General features: G+C 37.6%; 1 protein-coding gene and 1 non-coding gene across 2 annotated transcripts in view; one reads left to right on the plus strand and one right to left on the minus strand.

The window, feature by feature from the left end:
- Positions 1–17,770, minus strand: part of KIAA0825 (KIAA0825 ortholog) — a 395,065-nt gene that overhangs the window by 364,287 nt on the left and 13,008 nt on the right. Inside the window, exon 2 of the mRNA XM_068980982.1 lies at positions 4,162–4,293. Coding sequence (XP_068837083.1) covers positions 4,162–4,292 — 131 coding nt within the window. The 5' untranslated portion in view covers position 4,293. The remainder of the gene's footprint in view (positions 1–4,161; positions 4,294–17,770) is intronic.
- TRNAC-ACA (transfer RNA cysteine (anticodon ACA)) lies at positions 7,386–7,458 on the plus strand. Its single transcript has one exon. It is a non-coding gene; the product is annotated as a tRNA-Cys (tRNA).

Below are 17,770 nucleotides of genomic sequence, written 5' to 3' on the forward strand. Positions count from 1 at the left end.
TCGTGTCCAACTCTTAGAGACCCCATGGACTGCAGCCCCCCAGGCTCCTCCGTCCATGGGATTTTCCAGGCAAGAGTGCTGGAGTGGGGTGCCATTGCCTTCTCCAAATGGGTGCACCTACTAGCCTATATAAAGGGCTGTGATTCCTTTCTGCTTTTGCAATCTCTTAGCAGATCGCCTGGGATGTTTCTGACATTTTTATTTAAAGCCTGTTGAATAACAGAAGAGTTTTCCTTCTCTTCAGCCTTTGTGGAGAGGATTCCCAGAATGGGAGAAGATTTTAATTTTAATTCTTCAGCAATATGATACTTTTTTGCTTTTTATAAAAAAAATTTTGGAGTATAGGCTATTTTTTGAATTTGTTATTTATGCCCATTGTTATGATAAAAAGTTAACTGTATTCTCAAATTAAACATGAGGGAAAAACTGCAGGAAAATTTCACTTGCTCGGTTCAGTTTCTTTGACAGTACATAACTATACTTTAAATTTTTAAAAAGGAAACACTATTCATCATTTGATAATAGACACTTTTACTGTGGTTTGCCTATTTGTAACCTACACAGATAGGGACAGAGTAGCATAGTTACACTGGTAGTTGTGGAAGTCCCAGGAGGGATTACAGATAGAGAGGAAAACCAAGAGGACTTTGGGAGATCACTGCAGGTTAACGACTGCTTAAGAAACCTATCAGAATGTTGTACATGAAGCAGGCTTGCTTAACTGTAAAATGATAAATAAAAGCACACGATATGCCCCAGGTCATTAAGTGAAAGAAACAAAATTAGAGGCCTGCATTCTGCTGGTTGAGTTCAGCAAGATAAAAGATACTTAGGACCAAGGACAAGAACTTAAAGGAAGGACAACATTCCAAAGTAGGAGACTCTCATGATACAGAAACCTGAGATGATTCTACATATTTTAGGATATGTTACCATCCTTCTGCTGGTTTAACTAATTGCTATGACAGTTAGTTTAACCTCATAGGGTCAAACATTCTCCCACCTGATACAAAGGTGATGTACTTCTGATGTTTACTAGAAGAACAAGGGAAAAGGCAGCCTTCTCCCCTCCCCTACTTTTCTTTGATTATACAAATGTAGCCCATTTAATCCTCAGGGCAGAGCCCCCTTGCCTGCCCGCTTGCATCTCTCACAATGAAAGGTTGTTGTTGAGTCACTACGCCAGGATTCTTGGCCCCCCGGAGGAGAAGAATTCAATCCGGGGCCAGAGACGAGGCTTGATCGCTCAGAGCTTTTGTGTAATAAAGTTTTATTAAAGTGTAAAGGAGATAGAGAAAGCTTCTGACATAGGCATCAGAATGGGCAGAAAGAGTGCCCCCTTGGCTAGTGTTAACAATGGAGTTATATATTCTCCAGTAAATCAAAAGAATGTCTGGAGGTTGTAAAGACCTCATCAGACCTACTCCCATAATTTACATTTTAAGATAACGGAATTAGCCAGAAGGTTTAATCCAGAGACTGTCCTCAGGCATAATACATTGTTGCTATATAATCCTAAGGAATGTAGAGAAGGAAAAAAGTTTGTCCTTTCTTCCTCCAGACCCCTCTCTCCTTGGGGACCCCTAGACTTCTTATCAACTTGCCTAGGAAATGACTCTCTGAACAAGTGTCCTATATTAATAAGCCTACTTTCTTGCCTATCACTTTGCCTCTCATTGAATTCCTTCCGCCCTGAGACAAGTAAGTCCAGATACCAGGTGAGTGATTCTAATTAAAAGACCATGGGTTCAAGTCCGAATCTGAGTTACATGGTTTCAACATGTGGTGAATTATTAGAATCTTTGGTCAAAAGGATTGCAGTGAATGAACTGACTCTGCTGCTGCTACTGCTGCTGCTAAGTCGCTTCAGTCGTGTCCGACTCTTTGCGACCCCATGGATGGCAGCCCACCAGGCTCCCCCGTCCCTGGGAGTCTCCAGGCAAGAACACTGGAGTGGGTTGCCATTTCCTTCTCCAATGCATGAAAGTGAAGAGTGAAAGTGAAGTCGCCCAGTCGTGTCCGACTCCTCGCGACCCCATGGACTGCAGCCCACCAGGCTCCTCTGCCCATGGGATTTTCCAGGCAAGAGTACTCGAGTGGGGTGCCATGGCCTTCTCCAGAACTGACCCTAGGGTCCACAAATACATATGAAGACAAAGTCCTTTATATCAGAGAATATGTACTAGTGGAAATCTGCTTAGCTGTTCCTGCTTCCTCCAGTGTTTGTTTGTTTATTTTTAAGTAATTCATTTATCTTTGGCTGTGCTGGGTCTTTGATGCAGAGCACGGGGCTCTCTGTTGCTGCACACGGGCTTTCTCTAGTTGCGGTAAGTGGAGGCTACTCTCTAGTTGAAGTACATGGGGTTCTCGTTCTGGTGACTAATCTTGGGGAGCACTGGCTCTAGAATACACGGGCTTTAGTGGCTGCAGCTCACAGGCTCTGGAGTATACTGGCTCAGTACTTGTGGTGCACTGGCCTCCCTGCCACAAGGCATGTGGGGTTCTAGTTCCCAGATCAGTGACTGAACCTGTGTCCCCTGCATTGGCGGGCAGGTTGCTAACCAATGGACCACCAGGGAAGTCCCTCCTCCAACATTCAGTAACACTGATTTTGGAGTAGGTGATAAAGACTAACTTCACATAGATGGACTGGCTAGCCTACCAATTAAGTGCGGAGACTTAATATGACAAACATTACATAAAAATAATTTAATGTTCTGCTTTCAGCAATTCAAGCAATCCATGACCCTACACCACCATTTTTTGAATATCTAATTTCAAAATTTTAATATCCATGCTTATCTATCAAATGATAATATTTAAACATATTAATGAAAATGAAGGCCATCAATACTGGCAAGCTCTAAGAAATCATGAACAGCACTGCTGTTGTTCAGTTGCCAAGTCGTGTCTGACTTTTTGGGACCCCGTGGACTGCAGCACTCCAGGCTTTCCTGCCCTTCACCATCTCCCAGAGTTGGCTCAGATTCACACATCCACACATGACTACTGGAAAAACCACAGCTATGACTACATGGACCTGAGAGTCCCTTGGACTGCAAGAAAATCCAACCAGTCCATCCTAAAGGAAATCAGTCATGAATATTCACTGGAAGGACTGATGCTGAAGCTGAAACTCGGATACTTTGGCCACCTGATGCAAAGAACTGATTTATTTGAAAAGACCTTGATGCTGGGAAAGAGTGAAGGCAGGAGGAGAAGGGGATGATAAAGGATGAGATGGTTGGATGGCATCACTGACACGATGGACATGAGTTGAATAAGCTCTGGGAGTTGGTGATGCACGGGGAGGCCTGGCGTGCTGCAGTCCATGGGGTCGCAGAGTCGGACATGACTGAGCAACTGAACTGAACAGAACTGAGGAGACTAAAATTTGCCACCCTAAAATATGCCTCTTTGGCAGATTAAATTATACCAAGCTGTCTGTTTTCTAAGAAACACATAAAGTAAGTAATCTGAAAACCAAGTAGGAGTTACCCTTCTGTTAGAAACATTCACATTCATAAAGAAAAAGTCTCCATTTGTAAAGGTATCGCCTTCACTATACCAGGCAGAGGAGGATGACCGAATCTCTTATCAGTGGAGAAGGCACTGACTTAAGCCTGCGCAACAACCTCACCCTTGTTCATGATGCTTTTCCTGGTAACTTTCCATGCTTGATTCTCCCCACCCTCAACAACCTCTTTCATCTTTAGCTGAGAATGGTATTTAAGATGAGGACTTTGGCCACTTTGGCCATCTACTCAGTTTTTCTGAGTCTCTCCCATCAAAACAGGATATTACACTTTTGTCTTTCCTGTTCATCTGTCTCATTTCAATTTAATTATTAGACTACGCAAAGAACCTAGAAGGGTAGAGGAAAATTTCTTCCTCCCCAACAACAGTAGTTCAACAAACTGTATCTATTTGAAGGCAGTGCCTGTATTTTTAGCCTTTTTTTAGCCTTGTTTAAAGTAGTAATCAGATAAGAAAAATCATCTTATATCCTAGAGGGAAGGGTCTAATTAATTTTTTGAGGAAAGTTAATGATAATTAAATCCTAAAATTTTCTTAAGAGCAGGAAACACTAAATGTAGACTAAATAAAAGTTCTTGTAAATGAAACATGAAACCAACTTGTTTCAAAATTAACAATATTTACCTTATAGCATTTTGTTCTATCTTTTCATCAATGTCACTGAAGATCTGCTTAAACTCCAAGTCTCCAGGAAATGAATTTAACAAACAATGTAGGTCAAAAGAATTGTGGGGATATTCATCTCCCCAATCCATCCTGAGGAATAAGAATAAAAAATGTCAGTTTCCCCAAAATGAAAGGAAAAAAAAAAAACCCTCAAGTTGTGATACTAACCCCAAAATTTAAATTCTGATATATAGGCAAGATATAGCAGGAGAAGTAGGATTATTATTAATCTGGGTAGACCGTTTTGTTATTTAAATTTCATGAGATGTGACCCAATTTTCACACCTCTATGGTTTGAAAACTGAAAAGAAACAGACTGCCTGAGCATCCGCTTCTCACTGTAACCAAGAGCTGCAGAGTATATCGTGAAGCCTCAGAGACCACTGTGAGCAAGGGTAGCTGCTTTGAAATTTTAATTATTAATAAATACAAGTAATTTCTTCTCATACAATGAAACAGCTAAAGATTTCTCATAGGTTCTTATCCTGCACTTCAGAGAAGTAGTTTTGGAATAAAGCTTTTATTTTTCTTCAGAGAATTTAAGAGAAAAACATTTAACAAAAACATTTCAATATAGCAGTCCATAGCATCACAAGACTTATCATTTGAAACTCAATTAGTTCCAAATACAGAATAACCATGGATATACCATTTTAAAATATAAAAAATCCTCATACACTTGGATTCTCCTATCTTAAAATATTTTTCAGTAAAAGGTTTAATTTTTATTTGAAAACAAATTATATTATAGGTATATAATATGCCATAATTAACATTAATTTGAAATCAGGAAAAAAAAAATCCCCAAAACTATAAGCTAAGTGGTAAGTAATGCTATGTCCACCAGAAGTTATGCTTTAGGACAACAAAACCTCAATATTTCCATATACCAATGAGTTTGATATCTTCCTGTCTTCCTAGTAGCTCAACTATTACCAGAATGTGTGTGCTTGTGTGCCCAGTCACTCAGTCTTCTCCAACTCTTTGTGACCCCATGGACTATAATCCACCAAGCTCCTCTGTCCATGGAATTTTCCAGGAAAGAATACTGGAGTGGGTTGCTATCTCCAACTCCAGGAAATCTTCCCAACCCAGAATCAAACCTGCATCTCCTGTGTCTCCTGCATTGGCAGGTGGATTCTTTACCACTGAGCCATCTGGGAAGCTCCCAACAGTCATTTTTAAATCCAACAGCCAATATTACTAACAATGAATTCAGTTTATATATTTGTATATTTTAAAATCTTTTTTGGTAATCAATTTTTCAGATGATGAGTTATTCAAAAAGTGTTGCCAAGAAAAGAAAATTCCACTTTTGTAATGGAAAGACTTGAACGGCTGATGGTTCTTGTAGAGAACTCAGACTTGGAAAATGTTTTGTTTGTAGTCAGCTTCTCTGTAATAAAACAAATTATAAATACTCTGTTCAGAGTTGCTCCAATTTGCCAGTATTGTAAAGACTCATTACTTCAGATTCCACATAAAACTAAAGAAAATCTGTGTTAACTTAGCTTAAATATAATAGCAAACTGGTAATATAATTTGCTATACATTTACTGTACAGATATACTATACTGAATATCTACTACATATAAGGGACTTTATTTATATCACCTTCTTTAATCTTCATAATAACTCTAAAAATAGTTATTATCCTCATTTATGGGGAGGGAACCCAAAGAGATCCATGTTACATACCTACCCAGTGTTAGCGGTAGGGTTTGAACCCAGACCTGTCTGGTTTTAAAACTTGAGATTGCTGGTTTGTTGAGAAATCAATTGGTTACTGCATATAAAACATTGTAGAATATAGAAATGATATTAGTCAAAATGTTAAAATGGTTATCCTTAGATGACAGAATAGACTATGGTTGATTTTTATTTTCTTCTCCATATTCAGCATTTTCCTTTGTTTTACAACAAGTAATTATCATTTTATACATAATTAGGAAAATGGTTAAAAAAAATTAGTCTTGCTCTCAGGAGGTATACAATCTCTTATTTTACATTTCCTGTATGTCTTCATTTGAAATATCTCCCAATCTTAACACTTCTCTCCTGCCATGCATAATTATCATTTTTTTCAAAATCTGATTCAAACCTTACTTAATTCCTCAGGATCTCTTGACTATGACCATTTCATCAAAATTTTTGTATTGTTTTGTTGTATTTGTGCTTACAAATGCTTGTTAAAAGAAAATCTGTTGTTTTGTATGATTTCAGCATTGAATATGTATGCTCTGTCCTTCACTGAAATCAGCTCTGGAGTAAAACTATCATGTTCTGAAACACATTAATCTTCAAATGAGGTTGGTGACCAGGATTCTGAAGGATTCCCATCTACGTGGTTGCATGATTTGCCCTATTTAATCTCAGTGGAAAAGTTAATCAGTATATACAGAGACTGTATAAAGGAATGACATTAGAGAGGAATGCCCTCTGATAACAATGATGTGGTACCAGAATGAGGAGGGTTCGGGATGTCATACGACAGACAGGCGTGACGCTTCCATATGTATGCTAAGGTGTCAAGGTGACGAAGGACAAGAGAACCGAGAGTCACCTTTACAGAGGCAGTGATGCTCAAGATGCTGTGTGACTGGATAAATGAAAACTTGATGGGCAAACTGTAACTAATGAGGAAATTAACCTGAATGAATAGGACCAACGTGAGAAATACATAAAGGAGGGAGAGCACAGGCAGGTGACACTCTAAAGCCTGGGTTTAGAAGTCTTCCTGTTAGGATGGCAATGATGACTAGGGGACTGTGATGAGAAAGAAACAAGCAATGAAGGAGTATGAGCAGACACCAAACTTCCCAATTCCTCACGTGTAGTCTGTGGTGGGCATACACTGTGTCTGACACTGCAAGAAGGAGCAGAGAGAGAGTGATTGAACAGTCTCTTCCTCTCAAGGAACAGTAATAAGATGGTAAGAAAGGAGCCAGTAGAAAAACCCACTGCTACATTCTAAGTAAAAGATAACGATGACTTCAACAGTAGGAAGGTCAACTATTGAGGGACCATTGTAATTTGGGAAATACTTCAGCGGTACTTCAGAAAGATAGAATTACCTTTAAAAAAAAATTAAGGGGAAAAAGGAAAGAGTTATGAAGTTATAGATCAAGAGATACAGGTTTATATTCTGTTTATGTTCCTGTTTATGTTCTGTTTATGAGGCTTTCCTGGTGGCTCAGACGGTAAAGTGTCTGCCTACAATGTAGGAGGCCCAGGTTCGATCCCTGGGTCAGGAAGATCCCCTGGAGAAGGAAATGGCAATCCACTCCAATACTCTTGCCTGGAAAATCCCATGGATGGAGGAGCCTGGTAAGCTACAGTCCATGGGGCTGCAAAGAGTCAGACACGACTGACTGAGTGAGTTCACTTTCACTTTATGTTCCTACAAATTGTCATTAGGGACACAACAGTAATTTTACACAATGAATGAAGTCTCTTACTCTAATCTATGATTAACTAAAGGTAGGATGATAACTTTTTAAAGTACAATAACTTTGTTTTTGAAATTTCCATTCAATAACACTTTATAAATGTTCATTCTCCTATAATGTTTCTAATCACTTTATATATAAGATTAAAAGAACTGTTTCAGTTCAGTTCAGTTCAGTTCAGTCACTCAGTCGTGTCCGACTCTTTGCGACCCCATGTATCGCAGCATGCCAGGCCTCCCTGTCCATCACCAGCTCCCGGAGTTCACTCAGACTCACGTCCACCGAGTCCGTGATGCCATCCAGCCATCTCATCCTCGGTCGTCCCCTTCTCCTCCTCCCCCAATCCCTCCCAGCATCAGAGTCTTTTCCAATGAGTCAACAATTTGCATGAGGTGGCCAAAGTACTGGAGTTTCAGCTTTAGCATCATTCCTTCCAAAGAAATCCCAGGGCGAATCTCCTTTAGAATGCACTGGTTAAATCTCCTTGCAGTCCAAGGGACTCTCAAGAGTCTTCTCCAACACCACAGTTCAAAAGCATCAATTCTTCGGCGCTCAGCCTTCTTCACAGTCCAACTCTCACATCCATACATGACTACTGGAAAAACCAAAGCCTTGACTAGACGGACCTTAGTCGGCAAAGTAATGTCTCTGCTTTGAATATGCTATCTAGGTTGGTCATAACTTTTCTTCCAAGGAGTAAGCATCTTTTAATTTCATGGCTGCAATCACCATCTGCAGTGATTATGGAGCCCCCAAAAACAAAGTCTGACACTGTTTCCACTGTTTCCTCATCTATTTCCCATGAAGTGATGGGACCAGATGCTATGATCTTTGTTTTCTGAATGTTTAGCTTTAAGCCAACTCTTTCACTCTCCTCTTTCACTCTCATCAAGAGGCTTTTTAGTTCCTCTTCACTTTCTGCCATAAGGGTGGTGTCATCTGCATATCTGAGGTTCTTGATATTTCTCCCGGCAATCTTGATTCCAGCTTGTGTTTCTTCCAGTCCAGCGTTTCTCATGATGTACTCTGCACAGAAGTTAAATAAGCAGGGTGACAATATACAGCCTTGCTGGACTCCTTTTCCTATTTGGAACCAGTCTGTTGTTCCATGTCCAGTTCTAGCTGTTGCTTCCTGACCTGCATACAGATTTCTCAAGAGGCAGGTTAGGTGTTCTGGTATTCCCATCTCTTTCAGAATTTTCCACAGTTTCTTGTGATCCACACAGTCAAAGGCTTTGGCATAGTCAATAAAGCAGAAATAGATGTTTTACTGGAACTCTCTTGCTTTTTTGATGATCAAGCGGATGTTGGCAATTTGATCTCTGGTTCCTCTGCCTTTTTTAAAACCAGCTTGAACATCAGGGAGTTCACGGTTCACGTATTGCTGAAGCCTGGCTTGGAGAATCTTGAGCATTACTTTACTAGCGTGTGAGATGAGTGCAATTGTGCGGTAGTTTGAGCATTCTTTTGCATTTCCTTTCTTTGGAATTGGAATGAAAACTGACCTTTTCCAGTCTTGTGGCCACTGCTGAGTTTTCCAAATTTGCTGGCATATTGAGTGCAGCACTTTCACAGTATCATCTTTCAGGATTTGAAACAGCTCAACTGAAATTCCATCACCTCTACTAGCTTTGTTCGTAGCGATGCTTTCTAAGGCCACTGTTTAATATTTCAAACAAGTATTAGCACCTGATATAATATTAATTATTGCCTTTTAAAGATGAGTTATGTTTGTTGAATTATATCTAAGCCAAATATCTATAGGTCAAATTTCAGCCATAGGCAAATTAAAACAGTTGAGTTAAAAATTTCTAAGAACCGTGACTATAATAAAACATGAAAATATTATAAGCACTGCCAGAAGAGATTACAGTAAAGTAATAAAACTAACGATACCTTATGTGATCAAAAGAAAGCACACAAAAGTAATTTGGACTCTCACTTGTCCTTTAACACATTTTAAAATGATACCTTTCTATCCTAAGGAGTCTTCTTTATTTTAACACATAAAATGGTTAGAGTTCTTATGTTATCTTTTTATGGTTTCTTCAATAATGAAGATCCTGATTGCCATTCTCCTCAAGATCTACACAATCAAAAAGGAGCGAAAGAGAAAAACCAACCCTTGGGAAGAAATTCACACTGAAATTTAGTTAGTAAAGGAAACATCTGGATCATGTGATTTCTTCTCTTGTGAGAAACCGCAGGGAGCAGAGTCACATGGCTTTCGTATCTACGGGCAGACTGTGGAGTTAATATATCCACATGCTCTAGCTCATGTGAAGCCTTACCATTTTATATTATGATCTAGCCTAAAACAGACACGATTAAATAGCACAGTAAGGAAGTGGGATATCTTGATCAATTAAAAATAATTTTATGTACCACATATAACAACACGTTTGGAAATGTTGTTCTGTAATAAAACAGCATTTAACTCTAAACATCACTGACAAGGAATCAATAGACTTCACTTCTGATCCTGGTCAGCCAATGCCTCTGTGACTTTGGGTGAATCACTCAGTCTTTCCAGAGGGATGAAGCTTAGGCTCCTCATTCATAAAATGAGGTGAATGGATTTATTAGGCTCTGAGGTTTCTTCCGGCCGTAAATTTGCTGTATTCTAAAAAATGGTAGGATAAGGATATATTTCTGAACCCTTCAAATTAACTCTACCTATGGACTATTTCATTCATTCATCAATACCATCATTTTTTTCTGTACCCCAGACTTTCAGAGCTAGTTTTAATTCTTCCCTTTCCCCAGGACTACTACATGAAAAGCTAAAGCAGAATTTATAACTTTAGCAAGAAATATTATGTGAAAAAAGGAAACGTGAGCAGCAAGACCTTCTTTCACCATAACAGGAAGATGCCCTGTACTGATGTTCCATTTCATAACCTGCACCTCCCTAAAATATTCTAAAAAAGCAATCAGCCCCTGTTTCTGGGTTCCTCTGAACTGACACAGCCTTACACAACAAAAGATGTCTGAGACCAACTGACTTGTGGGCGTTATGCCTCCACAAAGAAAAAGGAGACGTTAGGGATCATATCTTTATGGCCATCGTGTATCCTTGGTATATTTTGTATTATTTGTACTATATTCTTGTTTGGCTTAAATTTGCTGATTTGATAAAGAAGCAAAGTGAAAATAAACTTTGACCAGGCCATCATCCTTAAATCTGAACCAGCCTTTTCTTCTGGCCTGGTTCATTTTTACTTTTCCATTCACATCTAGTCAGAAAGTTGTCTTCCTGTATCATTCACAAAATCCTGCCAACATTATATAATTTAAAATTTAACTTTTATTAAATCTTGACAATTTTATGTAGTTCAGTGAACTCATTTATTGGGACATGGATTAAAGGTATAATGACTACATATATTAAAGATAATAACAACTAACTTACATAGCATTTATATGAGCCATGCATTGTCCTAATTACTCATTTAATTCTTGTCTTAATCCTATGTGACTTCCCTGGGTGGCTCAGACAGTAAGGAGTCTCCCTGCAATGCAGGAGACCTAGGTTTGATCCCTGGGTCAGAAAGATCCCCTGGAGAAGGAAATGGCAACCCACTTCAGTATTCTTGCCTGGAGAATCCCCATGGACAGAGGAGCCTGACAGTCTACAGTCTATGGGGGTCACAAAGAGTCAGACACGACTGAATGACTAAGACTTTAATCCCATGTAACAGGTAATATTATACTTGCTGTTTGGTTACTAAATCGTACTGAACTCTATTGCAACCTCATGGACTATAGAGGCTCCTTTGTCCATGGGATTTCCCAGGCAAGAATACTGAATGGGTTGCCATTTCCTTCTCCAGGGGACTCCTATATCATGACCCAGGGATTGAACTCACATCTCTTGCACTGGAAGGAAGATTCGTTACCACTGAGCCATCAAGGAAGCCCAGGTTCTATTATAATCTACATAATAAAGATGTAGAAACTGGGGCACAGAGAGGTTGGTGACTTGCCTGAGATCGCTTATACAGGAAGTGGCAAAGCTGGGATTCAGACTGCTTTGAAGGCTGTCTGTCCTTAATTCACAATGTTTTAAACTCTCTGTATAAAATCATACCTTTTTATCTTACACATGTCGACTTGCCATATATATTTAACAGCTTTCCATAGAACAATTATAAATTTCATTCATTATGAAGCCTATGTAATTTCCAATTTTTTGTTCTATTTTTTTAAGGCTAGATCTTTCCCTGTGATATTTCAGAGTTGCCAAAAATTTATTTCTTTTCATCAATTATTGAGAGTTGAAATTTTACTGTTTTGGCCTCCCCAAAGACTGAGAAACAACTCAAATGGATCTCCTTTTGCTGATAATCATTTCAAATACCTTATACATTAAAGTCTTATAACAGGAAAAAATGAACTTGTTATTTTCTTCAATTTATTTTTGCAACTCTCAGCTATATATAGCTCTTCCCCAGACTGCTGTGCTTTCTACTAATTATTGTGGAAGTTCTGATTATCATAATTATATGAGCTAGAATATTGATATACATCCAGTAAGTACTCATATTAACATATTATAGCTATTAAGATCCCCTTTGATAAAATATATAAAATACTTCATTTTAACTCCTCTATTAGTAATTTATATATGTGTATGTATGAAGTAGAAATTGACAGGATCAGTCAGAATACACTACTGTAACTTGACAAGCAAACAGAATTAATTGTCATATGCTTTACTCACCAAATTGACATTGCTATATTTTTCAGTGCACCTCTCTTTCCAGAAAATATTTTTATTTTGAGAACTCTTTATAATTTTCAACATGCAATCCTAGCATCTCTTGCTTTAATACTACAGTAAAATCAAGATAATTGAAAATGAATTTAATTTAAATAATTTTTTATAGCTTGGAATTCATATTTCACATGATTTAAAAATCATAAAATTATATATTTTGAGATTAGAACTAAATGTCACAAATTATGGGGTTATGATTAACTTGTGAATTTTCAAGTACAGTAAAACCTTAGTAATTTGGAAAACAGTACATCTGCCTTAGAAAGTTTAAGTCATTGAAGCACTTTTAAAAAAGCAGGAGTGTTATGTAGCAAATGGGGATAATAAGCAGTTTATGAGATGTCAATTATATTTTTAAGGAACTCTATTTTAATAATTAGGCAAGAATGCTTTGAACTTAGCATGCATTTTGTATTGAAGTGGGTGCTTCTAAAGAAGTTAGAAGTTGAAGAATTTATCCTAAACTGTTAATATTATTGATTAGTTAAATTAATGTGATACTACTCTCCTAAATTTTGGTAATATAATTAATTAAATCAATCTGATAAATAAATCCATCCATTAAAATACCCTTTCATGACTTTTCGGGGCTTTGCACCATCAATTACCATCAACTACTCCTACCATCATCAATATCCCTTTCAGCTGACTATAAACATGTTCAAGTTTCAAACCAACAAAACCCTCCTTAGATCCCCTTCCTTTCATAGCCTGGCATCTCAAAATAGCAGCCCATATATCTTAATCTTATGTTTTTATCCCTCACTTCTCGACCCAGAGCAATCTGGTTTCTGCCTCTGGCTTTATAATGAAATTGACAAAATATTTTTCAGTCCCTCTCTTACTTAGTCTCTGCACTCCTTGGTACTGACGGCTATTCTTTCTTAAAGCTGTCTTCTTTCTTGTCAATTTTCCTTAGTATTATGCCTTCCTAGTTCCCTTCTAGTCTCTTAAACCGTTTATTCAGAGGCTCCTCAAAGGAGTCCCCACTTCGGTAGCTGGCCAGCTCACATTTCTTTTTTTTATCTCATATATACTATCAGATATACAATGGTGGTGCATTTCAATGCTAGAGGACCCAACTTTCCTGGCCATAACTGATTGATTCAGGGTTAGAAATCTGATGCAAGCTGAACCATCAGGTGCATACTAAATGAATTACGATATCTGGAATGAAGGCAGAACAGGGAATCGCTGGTAGTAAACCAATCACAGTACTTCCAGCCTCCCAAGAGAGGGTACATAGGTAAGTGGATTATTTTGGCCGAGGCCCCTGTAATTGCCCAGTTCCTTTCCTCCTCTGACTCACTGATTGCTCAAACAGTTTCTTTTTGGTTCTGTGAGATACTCATGATAAATCCTTTCCCTGCTTAAGTGCCCAACAGCCACTTCTTTTTGTTTGTATAAATTAACAAGAGTAGTTTTTATTTAAGCAAATAAACATCTTGATTGGCTCCTCTCTCATCTCTGATGTTGAACACTGATATTCACCACAGTTTTCTTTCTAGACCTGCTTCTCATTCTAAACACTTTCCTTGAGCATTTTCATTCAAAGCAATTACTTTTTTTTAATGTAATTTAACTGTTGTAGATTTATTTTAATTTAAGCAATTTTGTTTTATTTTTGTTCATTGGATTTTTTTCCTCATACCTCAAAAATCTCCTCCTATTAGTTTCATTGTATAGCATTCTCAACTCTCCTTATTTCCCTTGTCTGACCTGGAAAGAGGAACACAGAACTTTGTCTTATGCTTCTCTTCTTATCCATCTCATGCTGGAATTATTGGTTCTCTTCTTACTCGGCATGCTTCTCATAACCTCTGTGATCTGTTATCTCAAGTGTTATGTCGCTAACTCTCCAAAATGGTCACACACATATCCAAGTACTTGAACTAGACAACGCACTTTGCTGATTCAAAGATCTCTTAAACTCAATATGTCCAAAATTTAATTCAAAATCTTTTTCTTAAATGACTTTTCTTCCCATGTTATAGGGTCACCACCTATCTAATCTCCCTCTCCCATGCCTAGTATTGTCAGAAAACTATGGCATGGTCTGTCTTTCCTATGGCCTGCAAGCTGAGACTGGCTTTTACATTTCTAACATGTTGTAAAAATTAAAAACAAAAAAAAGAATATGCTAGGGTAGCTATATGTCATCCACAAACCCTAAGAAATATTTACTATCTGGCCTTTAATAGAAAATGTTTGCTGACCTCTATTTTAAATGGTCATCAAATACTTTGACCCTTTCTCCTGCTAATATATTAAATGGTCACCACTGTAACTTCGCCTTCTTTCTGTATCAGTGTCCTAAATCTGGAACACTATCTGGTCTCCAAGACTCACATCTTGGGGCATAATAAGAAATTTGTATTTGGTTTTTGCTACTCCTACCCTCTTCATTACTTCGTCCTATGTGTCTCTTCCGTTTGGCTATTATTGAGTTTTATCCTTTTTAATAAAACTGTAATCATAAGTATGGTACTTACTTCTTGAGTTCTGTGAGTCATTCAAATGAATTACTGAACCTGTGGGAGCCCCTGAATTTGTATCAGTCAGGAAGAGCCGGTATATCCAGTGCAGACCTCACTTGTTCACATCTGAAATGGGGGCAGTCTTGTAGGACAAAGACTAACTTGCTGTGACTGTGCAAACTCCAGGTAGTCAGAGTTAGAACTGCTGAATTTAACTCTATCACCAGGATGCTATCTACAGTGCATACGGGCATTAGACTTCTCACGTTACAAACCAATTCAGATCAGTTCACTACCTTGCCTAAATACCACTGAAGATTTTAGTTACACATATTTATGTGTATGTAGGGGTGTGGGTACTATAGTTCATGGGATTGCAAAAGAGTCGGACAATACTTACTAACTAAACAATAATAATTTCATCAAATTTAGCTATATTTTTCTAACTGCCTTTGGTTAACACCATGAAATAGCTTTTTGCTATAACTCCTTCTACAAATAATGCTTTCAGTAGAAAAATATGTTTATGGAAGGTATTTACTTCATCAATGTAGATAATGCAACTTATAAAAACATATAACCAAAATAACTTAATTTGTGTATTATCTTTAAACAGAAAAAAGCTATCTACAATTGTGGATTACACTATTTTGGAATGAATTTTATCAACTCAAATCATTTTTTAAAATACTGTGAAAAGATAAAATATATTTGTGGTGAAAAACGAGGATTTTACAAATATCTATGTTTTCAAATAACATTTAAATGTGATACCTTAAAAGTCTTTCTAGTTTCCATCTACCAAAAAAGGAAATTAGATAAAAGTGATCTGTAAGGACCCTTCTAGTTTTAAAATTCTATTATTTTAATCATGTGATCTACTTCTTTAATGTTTAATTTTCTGTTATACTGCCTTTGCAGTATACTTCCTAATTCTACAGTTCAATAGACGGATAATGTGTTGTTGGTTATAAACAAATTCATATGAAATGACCTGAAAATCTATTTAAAATGCAATCAGTGAAAGTAAATATTGGATTTCTTCATGTTGAATCTGAAAAGCCATCACTATACTTGCTTTTTACTTTATTTGCTGCTTAACATATCTCAACAGTAAATCTATCATATCAACATAGTCATCATGATCCAAGCTGCAAATAATAGAGAGTGTCAGTGTCAATTTTGCTTTCTCACACTTGCTTCCCTTCACTTCATCTGATTTTAATAATCCCTGTCAAACCACAAACAGTCCAAATTACCTTCATGACACAGAAGCTTTCAAGGAGCAGACAGAATCTCAACTTTCATTTAGCAACTACAAAAGAAAGCTGTCCGGCTGGACAAATATTATTTCCACACTTGACAATCTCTACAGTTGAGCATGCATTTTAATTTTAACTAAACCTGCCAGGAGTTTGATATGCGCTTCTTGTTTCGTGTAGATTGACTCATAGGATTATCAGACCAATGACTGTAATTGTGATGAAAGAACCCAGTATTTTTCAACTAAAAGATGAATCATACACCAAAACAGAGGGACCAAAATGAGCATATACGAGGCAATATGCAGGTATGGATTGTAGAAAGAAATCTACCTAAATTAGGTAATTTAATTACTAAAGTCTAAAGATAACAGAACATATTCTTTGAAAAGTAAGAACTAATAAGTAAAAATAAAATGTAAAAACATTAAAATTTTATGCATAGAAACCCTTGAGAAATAGGTCCTAAGAATGAAGTCTAAAGAGATTTTTAAAATTGCTTTGGATTGACTCAACTTCAAAGTCAAATTTCTAGAATAGTTCTTTGTGTGAAATTACAATAAAACTGATGTTCCCATACCTACAGGGGAGGGAGGTGGGAGGGGGGTTCATGTTTGGGAACGCATATACACCCGTGCTCGATTCATGTCAATGTATGGCAAAACCTATACAGTATTGTACAGTAAAATAAAGTAAAAATAAAAAAAAATTAAAAAAAAACAAAAAACAAAAAAAACCTGATGTTCCCTTTTTTTTTTTTTTTTCTAAATCTTTTTTTAAATTTTTTGGCCATGTTGTGTGGCACCTGGGATCTTAGTTGTTGCCCTGCTAGGGATCGAACCCACACCTCCTACACTGGATGCACAGTCTTAACCACTGGACCACCGAGAAAGTACCATAAAACTGATGTTCTTTACAAGATGTTAAAAAAATCCACTCTATACCAATCAACATGTCCTGTACACACAATGTGAAACTTCAAAAAATTCAGAGTAAAAATGAATACTGATAGTAAGTTTGTAGAGGAGTAATAGAATAAATGTTACCTGTAGAGCTATACATAAATGATTATATCTTTGAAGCTTAATTTATGAAACTTAAATCTAAAAATTTCAAATGGTGAAATATTTCTGGAAACATTTCCTAAGCTGGGCCTGAATTCTTCCTATGGTTATAGAACCTCAAAGTTGCCAGGTGTAAGCCTTCTCTCCAATCTGCTACACTCCACAGTCCCAGGCCCCTCCTTCCCCAGAGGAAGTGCTCTTGGGGCACTTTCTCCCCCAAATCCGTCTCAGACACCACAGCTCGGTCTCCTTCACCAGTCCCCTGTTCTGTCTCTTTCCCTTGGACCTCTGACTGAACAATTTCATCCGCGCCCATGTCTCCCACTACCGCTTATGTTTGGAGCTCCTCTTTGAAGTGTCCAACTTCACACTGGATAACTCCCTTGGATAGTCCACGGGTACCTCAAACTCAATATGCCCCCAGTTTTATTACCTTCCCTCTGAGATGTCTTCATTTTCTCGAGGTCCCTATAGTAGCTAACAGCATCACTCTCAGCCTAGGTACTCAAGTCAGAAACGTGGGAGCCATCCCCCA

This window comes from Capricornis sumatraensis, chromosome 9 (genome assembly GCF_032405125.1).
Source record: "Capricornis sumatraensis isolate serow.1 chromosome 9, serow.2, whole genome shotgun sequence".
NCBI lineage: Eukaryota > Metazoa > Chordata > Mammalia > Artiodactyla > Bovidae > Capricornis > Capricornis sumatraensis.